General features: G+C 33.6%; 1 protein-coding gene across 1 annotated transcript; it reads right to left on the minus strand.

Annotated features, from left to right (window-relative positions):
• Positions 1-4,221: 4,221 nt before the first annotated feature.
• LOC131057181 (jasmonate-induced oxygenase 4-like) lies at positions 4,222-5,947 on the minus strand. The gene is made up of 3 exons (XM_059210471.1): positions 5,553-5,947; positions 4,652-4,898; positions 4,222-4,485 (listed from the first exon to the last, which is right to left on the minus strand). The coding sequence occupies exons 1-3, from the start codon at positions 5,945-5,947 to the stop codon at positions 4,222-4,224; spliced, it is 906 nt and encodes a 301-aa protein (XP_059066454.1).
• Positions 5,948-17,357: the final 11,410 nt, after the last annotated feature.

Raw genomic sequence — 17,357 nt, forward strand, 5'->3', positions numbered from 1 at the left:
ACACTCCAGATCTCATCAATAGCAGCTACCTTATGTTTTTAAGTAGGAGGTAGTGATCTCAGCACCTTAGCAACAATTTCATCTTCTTCAAGGGTTCTACAGGCACATCTAATACCTAGGACAATTTCATTCACCTTAGACATAAAGGTGTTTATATTCTCATCTTCTCTCATCTTCAGCATCTCATACTTTACTTTCAAACTCTGCAACTTAGCAACTTTGACTTGTTTATCTCCTTCATACAAGGTCTCAAGCTTCTCCCAGATCTCATGTGCAGTTTGAAGTTCCATTACATTAGTAATTTCTGAATCAGTCAAAGTGCTTCACAATACTTCCTTAGCTCTAATGTTATTTCCAGCATCCTTGATCTCAGCAACAGTAACCAGTCCATTCTGAGGAACAGAATAGGCATCATTTGTAATCTTTCAGTAATATTCTCTAAGACATCTCAAGTGCACCTCTATACAGTTCTTTCATATATCATAATTACTTCCATCAAATCTCAAACACTCCTTAAAGATAACACCTGCAGTTGCCATCTCGGATCTCCTCAAGTGGTTAAGCTTCTTTTAGAGGATCTAGCTCTAATACCAATTGTTAGCAAAAAAATGAAATAAAATTGAGAGGGGGGGTGAATCATTTTTCATCGGATTATCAAACTTAATCATAAATATAAATTTGGTAAACTGTAGCAACAACAAAGATAAGAAAATTGATACCACAACACAAAACACCAAGATTTTGACATGGAAAACCTGGTTAAGGGAAAAACCATGGTGGGAACCTAACCACAATAAGATGATACTCTACAGTAGTATGTGAAAATAATTACAATGGGGAATGCACCAGCATTCAGGCACACTTGCTAGAGCTTACAACTCAAGATAAAATAACCCGGAAGGCTACAACCATCATGAAAGTCTCACTATCTTACAACAAGATTTAAACTACAATTCAGAAGGAATAAATTGTAATAATAGCATCTACTAATGCCTGATGACAGTTTTGGTTAAGCATATTTATCTGCTTTGTAACACCTCAACTCAATAAACCATACTGAAGGATAAGTTCACTTAAGAAACAAATGCACCACTCTTTGATAATGAAGACACACCATCAATACCTAAATTACATGATTATACCACCCATTTATACAATTCATCAACCTTGACAACAAGGTCGGCCAAACCCTCAATTCACAATTACAAAATTACATCACACGATACAAGGATTAACCACCAGACCAATATAATGATATGCATGATATGACATGGACCTAAGTCTAATTTTTCAAATGCTCATTACCACCAAAAATCTCATCAAGATCAACCGCAACACGCTACACCACCAAGAAAACTGCATGACACGAAGAATATCACTAGATCAGCAAAATTACCAAAAACTTGCACAATGATCAATGCGGATCATCAAAATAAATAGAACACAATTAGGAAACACCAGCAAGCACGTTAGAATCATTTGTTATAGTTGCACCAACACCACTTATCAAATATTCATTGGTCAACATCTGAAACTCAAGAAAACTCAAACAACAGTGACTATCACGAAGAAAGATAACTTGTGGAGCACCAAATCACAAACCATCTGAAATGAAGATACACATGAACATCCAAATTAATCTCCCAAAATCTCAGCTCAAGATCTGATCACACTGGAATATACAGAAGGAAATACCAAACTCTGTAAAGCACTAATCAAAAAAACCAAACTGCAAACTGGATCATATGATATGATCAATTAAGCTTCCCGGATGACCAAAATCAATACAGAAAGATATAATGACACTATAGATACTCCATACAGCAAACCATGATCCCAATAAACAAATATGTATCCACTGGAGCAATAAATCATAGGAATATGTTGACATCAATGACAACAACATATTCTAGTAGTAGCAATGTCCAACACCTACAATACTCCATACAATTTCTACATATTTGAAAAGTTTTTTGTTATTTTATTTTCCATCTTTTTTAACTCTACCATTAAACTTTAATTTTAAAAGTTATGCATTCATACCACCCTTTTTTTTTTTAAACAAGGGAGGCAATGTGTCAAGTTCATGCCAATAGTTAAAGATGGCTGGTTTGAATAGATGAAAGTAGAGATGAAGATAAAGGGGGAGAGGAAGATTGAGAGAAATAGATAGAATAGATTTATGTAACTTATATGTGTGGTAGATTTAAGGATACAAGTGTGTGGAGACTAGATAAAAGATGAATTATTACATAATAAATATCTCCATCAAAATCTTTTAGATTATGATGATCATAATTAAAATGCACATAGCACATATTTAAAAAAATGTTTTATGAAATAAGAAAATAAATAATTTTAGATTTATTATTAATATATTTATTGAATAGTATGATTTTTTAAAATAATTTTTTAATATATATTTATGTTATAATATACTTTGTAATTATTAATTTATTATTTATTTTAATTAAATTTATATCATAAAAAAAAGATTAATACAAATATATATACAAGTGTAACATGTAATAAATCTAATTTTACTAAAAATAAATTATAAAATGTCATAATAGAGTTTATATTTACATCATTCGAATAAATCAATTATAAGAAAAAAGTGCACATGACTACAAATAAAGTAAATTTTGCATAGTTAAAATACCTTTTGAATAGGATACATGAAAAATGAGTAATGAGTAGACATGAATGAATGTAATAAAGAATAAGTAAAGAATACGAAACATGTGCATACATGTATTTAATTGAAAAAGGGGCAAAACAAAAGTCATAAATATATTCTTCTAAATTCATATATTGAGATTTTGAATGTTTGCAGTAGTAACTTGTTATTCCTTTTTATGACATATCTTGTTGTATGTGAATTATAAAGTTAATAAAACACTCTTTCTCTATATATACATGGAGGAATCATTTCTTTATTGACATAATCTTTAGGTATTTTAGGATGAGATGGTTGGATTTTCTTTTTCACTCGCACTAAAGTGATGTCAAAATCATTACAAACAAAGACTTATTATGCAAAAGCTTATTGATGAATAGTACCAATAAATTTTCTCATAAATAATGATATATATTTACCAAGCAATACACAAAATAATTAAAATTATAACAATATAATTGTAAATGTTCTCTTAAGATTTTAAATAAAAATTATATATTAAAAAATATTTTCAAAATTATTTTTTTTCATAAATAATGATATATATTTAGCAAGCAATCTATGAAATAACCCAAACTATAAATGTTCTTTTAAAATTTAAAATAGAAATTATATATTTAAAAAATAGTTTATAATTTTTATTACTTATTTCATTACACTCCTAGAATGATATTGTTGGTCAAAGTCCAGAAATAATAAATTAGTTTATGTAATGTGAAGGTTAGAAATCAAATTTGACTCTTTCAATCTTGGAATGCACGAGAGACAAGGAATTAATGGGATGCACTAAAAAAAATAGCGAACTGTGTTTAGAAAATAACACATGAAAAATAGGGTGTTAAGTTTAGGTAAATTACACCAAAACCACAAATTAACGGTCGTCAATTTCAAACGCGTACATCGAAGTCGTTGAATGTTGGCGACCAAAATAATTCTTTGTCGGATAGGTAGTAATTAAATTACAAGTCGTAGACTTTACTAGCATCTGTTACAACTAGTTGATATAATAATAGCTATTTAATTCAGTGACGCGAGAGTTTGATTCGCAAAATATATAAAAAAATAGACAATGATTTAATTTTTACATTACTGGAATCAATATAAAAGGAGATAATATATTTTTATTTTGATGGAGGTCTAGACCTGCGAGCACAACAGTCAGCAAGGGCTCATTCTTTATGATGGAGGAGCCTTGCAAGACTTGATTTCTGATGGGTTCATTTGGAACCATTCAACTTCACCGGTAGACCAAAGGTCCATTGACAATTGTATATATTAATTGACTGAACAAATTGAAAAATTAAAATAAATGGATGCAATAATATCTGTTTTTGACAAGAACTAAAAAAATATTTACAAAATATATTACAAAAATATATATAAGATACGTATTATAACACAATTTCTAGTTGTCACTCAGATGGAGAACATCCATTTCCCCAAGAAAAACTATAAACCCAAGAAACAAAGTGTAAATTCAACATAATTTGGTGTAACGAAGAATTGCAATGGTATAAGATGAATAAAACAGTAGAGCTACGTTATATGGCAGCTAACCGTTCCATCACTTTGACTTGTTCTCCGTCTGCTTTATAATTTCTGAGTCCTTTCCGCATTTCAGATTGCAATTCAGAGAAAATAAAAGGTTTGTATCGTCGTGGATTATCTTCACTCACAAGAACCTCTGGAGCCGAGATCTGGGTGTCACCTGCAAAGTTATAAAAAAAGGGAACTGATAAACGATTCTCCCACCCTTTACTAATGACTCGATGAACGGCACTCCAGTATTTACCATTGCTCCACACCTGCAATCAAATAATCTTATCAACCGCACCACCAAAACCATATAAATTATAATAACAACAAAGATAAAAAAGGATTGATTTGCACCTTAAGACTGTCCCCTAAGTTGACGATAAGGGAGTTTGGAAAATGCTTTATGTTGATCCAATTCCCTTCTTTTGTTCGAACCTCAAGCCCTTCCTTTTCATCAGTGTGAAGGATTGTCAGGCAACCCGGATCTGCGTGAGGAGTCAGAACCACCTCCCCAATAGATTTTCCATGAGATGAATAGTTGTTTATCCGCAAGATGGCTATACATTTCTCGAAATCAGAGTGGCAGAAAGTTTCAACATCCAAACCCAGACTCGCCAGAATGAGTTTAATTATCCTTTGTGCAAGATCTGATAGATGTAAACTCATTGCACCCATCGCTTCACTGTAACATAACAGTACCACTATATCATTAGTGAGAATAGTACCAGAATTTTAAACAGTAGGGATATAGACCCATCCATGTTCTAATTGTTGTAAATTGAATTTCAATTATAAAAAAAATGATTAAAAAATTGTTTAGTAGCTTAATAGTCAGTCATTAGTATATCTAATAGTTGGGAAAAAAAAAGTTAATAATTAGATCAATTGCACAATTTTAGTTATACTAATAGTGTATAATTTTTGGGGCATTTTTACATAAGTATTAGATCAATTGTGGAATTTTGTAGTGGTCAAAGGAACGGTTTATGTGACAATAGAAAATATGTATGGGACATCAACTCAACATGACCACTTTTGATCCTTGCATAAGAATCAAAATATTGGTGTTAACTACCCAGAAACCAAAACAATAGCTATAAGCATTTAAGTCATGTACAAAACGAAAAAACAAAAAAGATCAAATCCGATGTTATACTGCTTAAGAATTTAAGACGGTCAACATTAACTATAATGACTACTTGATACCCTTCCCCTAATTATATTTAATTAAAACAGAAAAAAGAAAGATTATCTGAATCCCCAGAATTAGAAGGCACTTATATAAAAGATTCATTTGAAATCAATATATTAGCTTTTGAGCTAATAAACAACATACCAGAAGTTTGCATTTCCTTCCTCGGGCCATATCTTTCGAGATGTTTCAAGGATTGAATCTGGATTGGGCATGTCAAGGAAGCAAAATGTCTCAAACGTGGTCGGAATGCCTGGAGCACGGACATAACTCTCCACCGGATTAGAAGTTGTGGCTCTGTCTTTAACCTCCATGGGCATGGACACCAAATCCTTGCTAACAGACAAAACCTTTTGCAGAAGATCTTGTGGAACTCCATGATTCACCAGCCTGAAAAATCCCCATTCTTCACAAGCTTTTCCGAGTTTGACAACCTCCGGATGATATTGAAGATGTTCTCCCTCAATTTTGTGGGGAAATTGTGAGATGTCAATCACAGGGAGATCGGCTTCAAGAGGAGATTGTAACGAGCAAGCCATGATGCCCTTATGGGAAAAAATTTTCTTCAACAATATCGTGGTGGATTTTTTAGGCCTTGCTCAATATAAATAGACATCTTAACTGTGGATAGTGATTTTATATCTCGTCCAATTGAAAATTTTGGATACCAATGTAGACTTTGTCAATGAAATAATGTTGAAGTCGTAATATTGTGCCAGATTTTCCTAGCAGAAAAAAACTCAACAATCGTGTGGCGAACTTTTCATCCTATTAGTCGATAAAGACTGTATATCTCATCCAAATTGGATGTGAGCATAACACGCGTGAAATTAACCAAAATTAATACCTATGTCAATGAAATAACGATGATCAATCCGAAATAGTGAAATAAACAGGTATTCTGAGCATTTTTCAATGTTCAACAGGAAATAACATGCACGTTTTGCCAAATAGTAATGTATAATCCCCTCGTAGACGGAAAGTTGAAATTTTCAAATATTTGAATTCAAGAATTTTCATATGTAGTGTTTTAAGCCGAGAGCACCGGTATGGACTTCTGCTAATGAGAATAGCGTAAGGATCTGGTGTTTTAAGCCGATAGAGCCGTGTTGGACTTTTGGTAATGAGAATAACGTAAGGATACGGAATTTATGTTTGCTCGATTGAATCCGGGTTTCTCGGAATGATCTGAAATTTCTACACCTCTCAACATCAAATGAGAGTGTTATCTAATATCAATCGATCCAAAGTCGACCTTACAACCACTTGCCCTTTTAACAAAATCTATTATATGCACATTCACAATAAATAATAATTTGCATGTTTAACAATTATCTAATGTTAGAAAAAGTCTTTCTAATGCATGATCATCCAATAGTCTTACTTTTAAGAGGACCTTGAATCTACCTTATCAAAATGTATATCCTCTAACCAATCTTATAGATACTTTATTCATGTTCTTGACCTTGAAATTCAATATAACATCTTGCTTGGTCACCCATGGATATATGCCATATAATTAATTATATCCACATATCATCAATATATAAAATTCCTATAAAAAGGTGTGAAAGCTAAATTCTCACTAATTCTATTCCCTTTCAATACTACAAATTAGGAGAAGGTCCTTACTATAAATCCTATCATTGTCCTAGCATGGATGTTGTCATTCCTTCTCCATCATTACCATCTTTATTCTATCATATCCATGTTAACATATAGTAGAACATTGGCAATGACTATCAAGCAACTTGAACAAGGCAAAATCAAAATCCACTTTCAAAATTTGGCATTAAACCACTCATATCATATTGATGAGCTAATCCATCCTATTTTAGGGTGATATTGTACACCAAAATCCTCACAAGCACAAGAAACTCTACCAAACAATGAATTACATTGTGAGATGGTATGTTGACAACTCATAGCATCCTGCATTTATAAGAAGAATGAACATGTGAAATAGGAGAGAGTGTGGGATCAACACGAGATCTACACAAGAGCAACAGTAACGGCTGAAATAATGGAAGTAGTTGAAGTAGCTACCAATAGCCAAAACATTGAATATGTTCACCTAAGTTTAATTAAGTTTGTTGGGCATGATATGAACGTGGACACCAATACCCCCTTAAGTACAACTTAGGGAGAAATATACAAGAGATGCAATCAGCAAATGAAAATGCCATATGCAATAAGAGATGCCTTATGGGTCCCAACAATGAAGCTAGATGAGGTATCCATGTACAACTAAAATGCAATGAAATACAATCTCTTACAATTGGAGAAAAGGAGAAAAAACGGTGAGAGAAAATTCCTCCCCAAAAATGGGAACAAAAAAATGTTGAAAAACAAAAATTTAAAGGAAGGGAGGAGGACTCCTCAAACCCCCCAAGGACTACTTCCTACACCCCTTACATCAAGCACAACTAAAGATATTGAGGAGATATCCAAGATTTAGTGACGATATCTGCAACTTGCTGCTCTGCAGACGAATACTCCAATGACAAGATACCATCCTAAATGAGTTTTCGAATGAACTGCATGATGATTCTAATATGCTAAGTGCATTGGCATTCCGCTAGATTATGACAAATTCGTATGGCACTCTGATTATCACACCAAAGAGTAGCGATATGATCAATAGGAAAACCAAACTCAACCATCAACCATCAAAGCTAAAGAACCTTCTAACTAGACAAGACAACTCCTTGATACTCAACCTTAGTTGATGATAATGCAATAGTAGTTTGCATCTTGCAAGACCAAGCAACCAGACTAGAACCAAGACAAAAACAAAGCCAGAGGTAGACCTTTGATCATCAACATCAGTAGCCCATAATGAGACAATGAAACCCACAATCTTAGTAGCACTTGATGTGTACGGAATGCAAAACTATGTAGTGCCCTAAATGTACCATGAGATACACTTGACTACTTTCCAATGAATCTCATGAAGATCTTGAGAGAACGAGAGACAAGACCAACTACAAAGGAAATATTAGGATGACTATGTGTCAAGTACAAAATGTTGCCAATCAATTGATGATACGAGGTAGCATTAACTGATGGAGTAGTACAATTGGTAAAAAACACAAAACCTGATTGAAAAGGAGTGGGAGTTGGCTTGCAATTAGCCATCCCAAATCTTTGAACCAATTCAAGACAATACTTCTACAGGAAAATAGAAATACCAGTAAAATATTTTTGAATTGAATACCAAGAAAATAGTGCAACAAACCAAGATCACTCATATCAAAATACCCCATCAAATCTTTTTAAGTATTCACGATCATGGATGGAGAAATCCTTGTAAGAATCAAGTCATGTGTATAAAGAAAAAGACCAAGAAGATCCCCCCATGCCTCTGAATATAAACTATAAGATCAGAGTGACATCTTGTGAATCTAGAAGAAAGCAAAAAAATGTCCATCTTCTCATATCAAGTTCTAGGAGTTTGTTTGAGACCATACAATGAATTCCCAAGCCTACAAACAAGTGAAGGGTCCTACACAAAGCCTAGTGGATACTCCATATATATCTCCTCTTGAAGATCATCATGGAAGAATGCACTCTCCACATCCATCTGATACACTAACCAACCCTTAGATGCAATAATAGAAAGTACATAACAAATGGAATCCATCTTATCAACTTGAGAAAATCCCTTAGCCACTAGATTGGCCTTATACTTATCAATAGAGCCATCAACTCCAAATTTGGTACGATACACCCATTTGCACCAAACCAACTTTCTTCCCTTTAAAAGAGGAACCAAGTTTCAAGTATGATTCTTCATCAAATAATAATACTCCTCAGCCATAACACTATCCCATTCTAGAATAATAGAAGCATCTGAAAATTTCTAAGGATTAGTAGAAACTGTATGACTCAAAAGACTGATACCTGAAGTCTGAGAATAAGTATAATGAGTAGTTATGGGATCACTTGCAAGATAATTATTTAGCATCCTTAACAACTGTATGAACCCATAAAGGTCAACAAGGTGTAGGTGGAGGAGAAGGAGAAGATGAAGTATTGTCAACAACTTTATCAATACCATCTTTTAGAACAACATAATTATGAGCATCACCATCATCCTATGGAAGAAAAATATCTCTTGAAGAAGAATTAGGAAGAAGAGAGGGCTAATCCTATGATAGATAATCCTTTGAAGTGAAGGATTCATCAAAGTGGACATCATGACAAAAATGTACCTCTCAAGTGACAAGATCAAACAATTGATAACCCTTCACATCCTCACAATAACCAACAAAGATGAACTACTGACTCTTCTTATCCATTTTTTTGTGCTGGCCATTTGGAATGAATTTCCATGCATCATTTTCAAAGACTGAAAAAAGAAACCTTGGGATTGACATGAGGCCAAGCCCCCTTGGGATTCATATTTCACACTGCCTTGTGAGGCATATGATTCTGAATGTAGTTGGCACAATTAACGGCCTCTACCCAAAATGTTGGACCCATGGATCTAGACTAAATCATACAATTGGCCATCTCCCATAACCTGTTCTATTCTTCCACTCGGCCACACCATTCTATTGAAGACTGTATCACATTGTGTGTTGATGAAGAATATCTCGAGCACAAAAGAATTTTTGGAATGCCAGATTGACATATTCTCCCTTGTTATTTGTGTGAATCTTTTGCCCTAACCACTTCTCCACAAATTCAAGGAAGGTCATGAAATATTGTAGAACCTCATCCTTTTAGTTCAAAAAGTACACCCATGTGCACCTAGACAAGTAATCAATAAAGGTGAGCACATACTTAGCCCCTAAAGATGAAGGAGTGGGGAATGACATGAGGTCACTATGCAGATACTCAAGGGGTGTTGAAGTATGTCTGGCCATAACCTTTAAGGAAAGGGATATGTATGATGTTTTTTAAGGACACAACCTTGAAAAACTCCATCTGAACAAGAGATGTGAGGTAAAGCAATCACCAAATTTTGTGTGCTCATCTATTGAAGATATCTATGATTCAAATGTGCAAAATGTTCATGGCAAAGATTGCTCACAAAATTTTCATGAGAAATAAGGGATGATCCTAATGAAGACATATCCATCAAAACCTATACAAATGAGATGCATGCTTGTAGCAATAACCTTGTCAGTATCTTGCATCTCTTGAATATTCATTTCAATAGGATAGAACTCAATGAGCCTTCCATCACCATGATTGAAAATTTGGTTAGATGGAAAGGAGATTCTTTGAAATATTATGAACAAGAAGAACATCATAAATGCTACCATCTTGTATCTTAACTAATCATGTCCCCAAAATTAGAATTTGGGAAGAGTTCCCCAAGAATAATATGTGAAGTAAGACTATTAGAAAGAGAATCAAGAAGATCCACAGTATGAATCATGTGGTGAGAAGCACCGGAATTAAGAATCCAACTAGAACTGGTAGAGGACAAAGCCTTGGCTAAGAGAGATTTCCCTTTTCCCAAGGAAGAATACTTAGGCATGGCAATATTGTGCTTCCTCGTAGCTTTCTCCAATGCTGCTAGACTCATAAAATATTGTGCATCATTGTGCCTAGCCTTTCCATGAAAGAAATAATTCTTCATTTTCTTCTTATACTTAGAAGATGACCCTAATGAGTTAGAAGGAGTAGGAGGAGGAGGAGGTTTAGTCTATTGATCATTCATCGCCTTAGGTGTGGAGGGAGCCTCACCACTTGAAGACAAATGTGCCTTGAGATTCTTCTTATACTTACTCTTACCCTTAGGAGATTGAGCCATCAATGTAAGACTCTTAGGATGAGGATCCATCTAAATTAACTTGCCCTGATAATCCCTAGTCAAATGATCACAAAATACATCAAAATAAGGCATCTTATGGTCTTCTCCCATAGCATTCATAGTAGAATAGAAGGTAGAGGCAAACACTTGGAAAGGACCTCTAGGTTTAGACAAGATCAAGAAAATACATTCATTATCTTGTTTAGTGTGACCACAACCTTTCAACTAAGAAAAATTTTACTTGAATTGTGCAAGGAAATCTTGAATAGAGGGAAATGTATCTAGAATGAGAGAAGTAATATTGGCTTCAAGCTGCATGATCCCAAATTGGTTGACCTTACCATACAACTCAGTGAGCTTATCCCATACTTTTTAGATGGTGTACACTCAGCAATGTGAAACAACAAATTATTTGACACATGAAGACCAATGAGTCCTTTTGCCTCATCTATTTTGTTTCTATGAACAAACTCCTCAAATGGCTTTGTGAATTTTGGTTGGTTAGCATCCAACAACTCCCAAATACCTTGAGATTGTAACAATTACAACATCTTGAGCTTCCATGTATTATAGTTGTGTGGGGTGAGCAATTCAATCCTAGGGTCTGATATATTATACAAGGGTACACAAAGGACTAATATGCTAGATACACCCCCCAAAACCGATACAAACTGATTTTACAATTCCCAAACACTAACTTTGCCAAGAGAAACAACAAAGGCAACTAGCAACTTTAAGCTAGTAAATTTTTCATAAATGGCAAAAATTTTAGAAAATACCTTGTTTACAAAGTAGCTTGTCAAAGCAACTATTCGAGGATATCTTTTTCATTGAAGAAAAACTTTGTATGCAAAAGTTATGCAAGAGTGGAAAAAGGGCATATTATTTTAGGCACTTTCAAAATTGTTGCAAGCTCCTCATTGATCCATGTGACCACTAAAGCATGATGGAAAAAAATAACGTGATCTATAATGGCTAAAAAGCATTTCATGGTGGGGAATCTACCACATCACCACTCTATGTGGAACTGTATAGTGAACATGGTGTTGCGGGATGTGCCACGTCACCACTCTTTGCCAAGTGAGAAAGCCAAACCAATCGACTATTCCACATCACTTCTCTTTACCAAGTGAGAATGCCAAACCAATCAACCATAGCTAAGTCAACGAGTCGACCATATCACCAAATGCACTAATCATGAGAGCACAACAACATTAAAATGACAAGCAATACATAAACACTGCATAAATGTTGGATGACTATACCCACATGAATATCATTAATAGCGATAAGAAAATTATTTGAAAAGATTCAAAGATCAATGCACACTTGCAATGTGGGAATAAAGTCTTGATTCCTTCTTCAAGTGACAATTCGACCGGTCCCGCCAATTTGCATCCATGATTCTTGTTGTACGATTAGTGAACCCTAGTGTTGATTTGTTGGGGAAACTTTATCATTTTAGGGTAAAATATTTGCATATTACTATATAAATTGATTCCACACAAAACAAATCAGCCAACGAGATGTGCCTAGAAATCAAAAATATTGTTAAAGCAAAAGCAATAACAAAGTGTCACCTCAAATGCCAGGTCTTTGAACACAGCTCCTTAGGCGTGAAACCATTTCAAGAATCTCCCCTTTTCTTGAAATCTCTCTTTCAACTATTCACAGGATAGAGAACCATGATCTTTGCGAGGGATCGAGCCTCTCCATAGAGCTTCTCCAAGGACACTAATCACTGCTTTGAGCCAGCCAATTGGAAATGAGTTCGCAGGAAAGGATGTGAGAAGTCCGTGGGTGGGAGAGGACTGCACAGATGTAAACAAATCGCCAAAGGCAATGTTCGATAAAGTCATAAGCAGTAAGGATCAAAACGGTTATATTATCTACAATCACCGAGAGAGCAATATGCCTCCATAAAAGAAACTGATCTCAAACTGATGAAAAACTTAGTGCTTGGAAGAGGTTGTAGGGTCAGATAGGAGCCTGATCTACACACCAGATCCTCACAAGCACAAGAAACTATACCAAATAATGAATTACATTGATGGAAAATGAGATGATATGTTTACAACTCATAACATCATGTATTTATACCAGGAATGAGCATGTGAAATAGGATGGAGTGTGAGATCAACATGGGATCCACACAGGAGTAATTGAAATGGTGGAAGCGGTTGAAGTTGCTACCGGAAAAAAAAAAAAAACATAATAAATATGTTCACTTGTTGGGTACGATATGAACGTCAACTTCCTTTTCCTTGAATTAGATTAGTTCTTCTAGGAGTACATGGGAAATAATTTTTGAAATAATTTTTGGATCCCACTAATATCATTATGGATGGCGTATACACTTAAAAAATGGTCAATGTCTGTTTCCTATTTTTAACATATTGTTCACATGGTCTTTACTGATCTAATTTTCTCAATTTTTCCAACTCCTTTCAATCCTCCTCAAGTTGACTCAATTTGACCTAATTTGATCAAATCGAAGTTTCTAGACTTCAGTTTGACTAATTTAGTCTCTTAGATTTATTTATTTAATTAATTAATTAATTAATTTAACCTCCTTTTACTAACAATTCTTCTAAGTCCTAAATAAATAAATTTAATTTATTTATTTGTCCTCTTTGTCCATTAATTAAATAAATTTATTTTATTTAATTAACTAATTCATAAATATGAGGAATACATTAATAAATCATATTTATTAATTTATCATATTTATCTTCCTCCAAAATAAAGGTAATTAATAAATTTTATTTATTAATTCATCTTTATATGCTTTTTGTGAGGAGATGATTAATAAATCTTATTTATTAATTATCTCTATTTATCTTCTCATGTGAGGATATTTCCTACTTTTCTTAATTTTTTATTCTTTTGTTTCATCCTCTTATGTGGAGACATTTAATAATTTCAAATTATTAAATCTTTTCATGATATCCTCCTAACTTTTGAATTTGGAAATTAATAATTTTATTTGATTATCGAAAATCAATCCTTTAGGCAATATCTCTTTGATTTTAATTTTTAAATTAAAAAATGAGACATGCACATTCAAAAATTGACTTTTCTTCATTTCCCCCGCTTTATCTTCATCTTCATCCTTCTTTGAATGGCAGCTCTGTCTTGTGCTTATCCATCTAACCAAAAATCTAACCAATCCTATATGTTTGTCGAATTCTAAGTTTTTTGTAAATCCAGATCTTTTTCTTTGTCAAATCATCTAACTTTAGGCACTCTTATTCTATTGAATTGTCTACCCACAATCTACCTTTTGCATCATTATTCTATTGAAATGTTTATCCATGTTTTGTCCATTTAATCTGCATAATCACATACTTATAGTAATCTCAATTATCATGTCCTTGCTTTCACTTTGTACTTGCATTAGCACAATGAGAGCAACATATCAAAATTGGAGATGAAAGGAAAAGCATTGAAGCTTTATAGAAGAAACACCAAAAATGATGCTTTGTGTTTAGTTTAATTCATGTTTTATTTCCATAGTTTTGTTAGTCAGATTAAGATAGATTAACATAATAATTTAATTTTGTGATTAGCATAGTTTGGTTCTTTCTTGGTTTGGTTTTCTCATCTAACCTAATTTTCTTGATCCGTATCTTGTGAACCCAACGTGAAACATGCATCTAGTTTGACATATCTTTGAGTTTCTAGTCATTTCTAGGTACCCAATAAGAAATTTTCCATCAAAATTAAATTTTGCACTTTTCAAACTCCTGGAGGTCCAACTTGCACACTTGGTGCCTAGAAATGTGCAGTTGTTTCATAGAACTACATAGTTGGCACATAGAAATACACAGTTGGTTCATAGAAATACACAGTTGGTCATTAAACCTATGTAATTGGTACAAGAAATTATGTGGTTGGTAAGATTTATCCATTTTCATCATTGACTTTTGATATGCAGGGTTTTGCAAAATCTTATGTATCACATGAAGAAATTTCATTAATTACCTAGGTTTGTACTTGCAGATCATTTGATAGACCTAATGTGTGCATGCATCTTTATCGAGTTTCAATTTCAGTTACAATATTCACTTAGATCCTAATTAGGGGTCAATGAAATTTCAATTTCAGTTACAATCTTTAGTTAGATCCTAATTAAGGGTTATTGAACTTTCGATTTCAATTACAATCTTCACTTAGATCTTAATTAAGGGTCAATGAAATTTCAATTTCAATTATAATCTTCACTTAGATCTTAATTAGGGGTTAATTGAGTTCCAATTTTAGTTACAATCTTCATCTTAGATCTAATTAGGGATTAATGAACTTTCAGTTTTAGTTCACAATCTTCATCTAGATCTAATTAGGAGGTCAATTCACTCTTTTCATTACAATTGTAATCTCACATAGCTTAAATAGAAGGGCTTTGATTTCAAAGATGATCCAAGATGGTTCTCCCTAGTGATAATGTTACCCTTATGCTCCAACCCAACCTAGGATTTGAAAATAACCAATAGGATGTTCTCACTAGATTAAACAACATTTCATGGACAACCAAAACCATTTATGCTAAATACATGTGCACTATCTTTGTCATAGAAGAAGAAGAAGAAAGAGCCCAATGTCTTGAAGATGCTATATGAAGATAAATTTTAGAGAAAGAAAGAGAACAACAACAACAAAGAGAACAAGAGAGAATCCAATCCTTTCAACCACCTTCTCCACAACCTTGATAGGATTTGAGCCTTTCTTTATATAGTTTTAAGTGTCTTGCATCGTTAGTTTATGGTTTGTCTCATGTCTCTAAAAATTAATAAAAAAACACAATGCCTCATAGAGTGAAGTCTAGGTTTTTTGGATATCAATAAAGAGTGGAACATAAGAAATTGAACAAATGCTTTCAAAAAATCCAACAAGTAGAATGACTATTCAATGAAACTGATGAGTACATCGCACTTATGATATATGGCATGCATATGTTGGCCTACACACAAAACTACAACATGCAGCTAACAACACCTATCATAATCTTTTGAAAATTTGATAACTCATGTCCTTGAAAATGAATCAAGATGGTTCTCCCTAGTGAGGAAGAGGAAGAAGCCCCTATAATTCAACTTGATATAGGTTTCCACGATGACCAAGAAGACATAGTCTCTAAATTGCATGTTTTAGCTTGGAGAGCGAAGAATAATTGGGACAAGATTAGACAAACAACCTCTATCTTGGAAGAAGATAAAGCATGACATCTCAAAGAAGCTTTGAAATGAGAACAATACCAAGAACACGAAAAATGAAAATCTTTTCAAGAAGCTCTCATGTTGGATATTGCTGCTACTAGGATATGTTGTTGTCATTGATGTCAACATATTCTTGTGTTCCGATGTTGCAAAGAATTGTTTTCGTGTCCTAGTGATTGAAAAGAGTTGATCTAGTTGGTTTATCTATTTGATATGTTGAATCAACTAGAGATACTTGACTTAGTGTTGGTTTCATGAAGATATGTGGTGATTTGATTGGGTTATGGATTCCGGTATGAGGATTGGTTTTTTAGTGTTTAGTGTTGCAGTGTTCTGGTGTTTGATCCATTATGCTTCGAAATGATTATATCTTGAGTTATGGATTAATAAAATTGTTTTGGATGTTCGTGTGTATCTTCAGTTCAGATGGTTTGTGATTTGGTGCTTCGCAAGTTATCTTTCTAGTCCTAGTTATTGTTGTTGAGTGTTCTTGAGTATCAACTTGTTGACTGATGGATATTTGATTAAATGGTGTTGGTGCAACTATTATGGATGGCTCTAACGTGCTTGTTGGTGTTTCCTAATCATATAATATTTGTTTTGGTGGTCTCCATTGATCATTGTGCATGATATTGAAGATCTTATGGGTCCAGTGATATTCTTCGTGTTATGCGACATTTTCAATGGTGTAGTGTGTTGCAGATGATCTTAGTGAGATTTATGGTGGTGTTTTATGTTTGGTGTAGTTGATTTGGGTCCATGATATTGTATTGGTTCGGTGGTTTATCTATGTATCATGTGATATAATTTTGTAATTAGGTGTTAAGGGTTGAGCCAACCTTGTAGTTAAGGTTGATGATTTGTATGAATAGGTATTATATTCATGTAATTGGTGTATGGGTGTTGTGTCTGCATTATTAGAGAGTGGTGTATATGAAAATAGATGAATTTATCTTTCAATGTGAA

This window comes from Cryptomeria japonica, chromosome 8 (genome assembly GCF_030272615.1).
Source record: "Cryptomeria japonica chromosome 8, Sugi_1.0, whole genome shotgun sequence".
Lineage (NCBI taxonomy): Eukaryota > Viridiplantae > Streptophyta > Pinopsida > Cupressales > Cupressaceae > Cryptomeria > Cryptomeria japonica.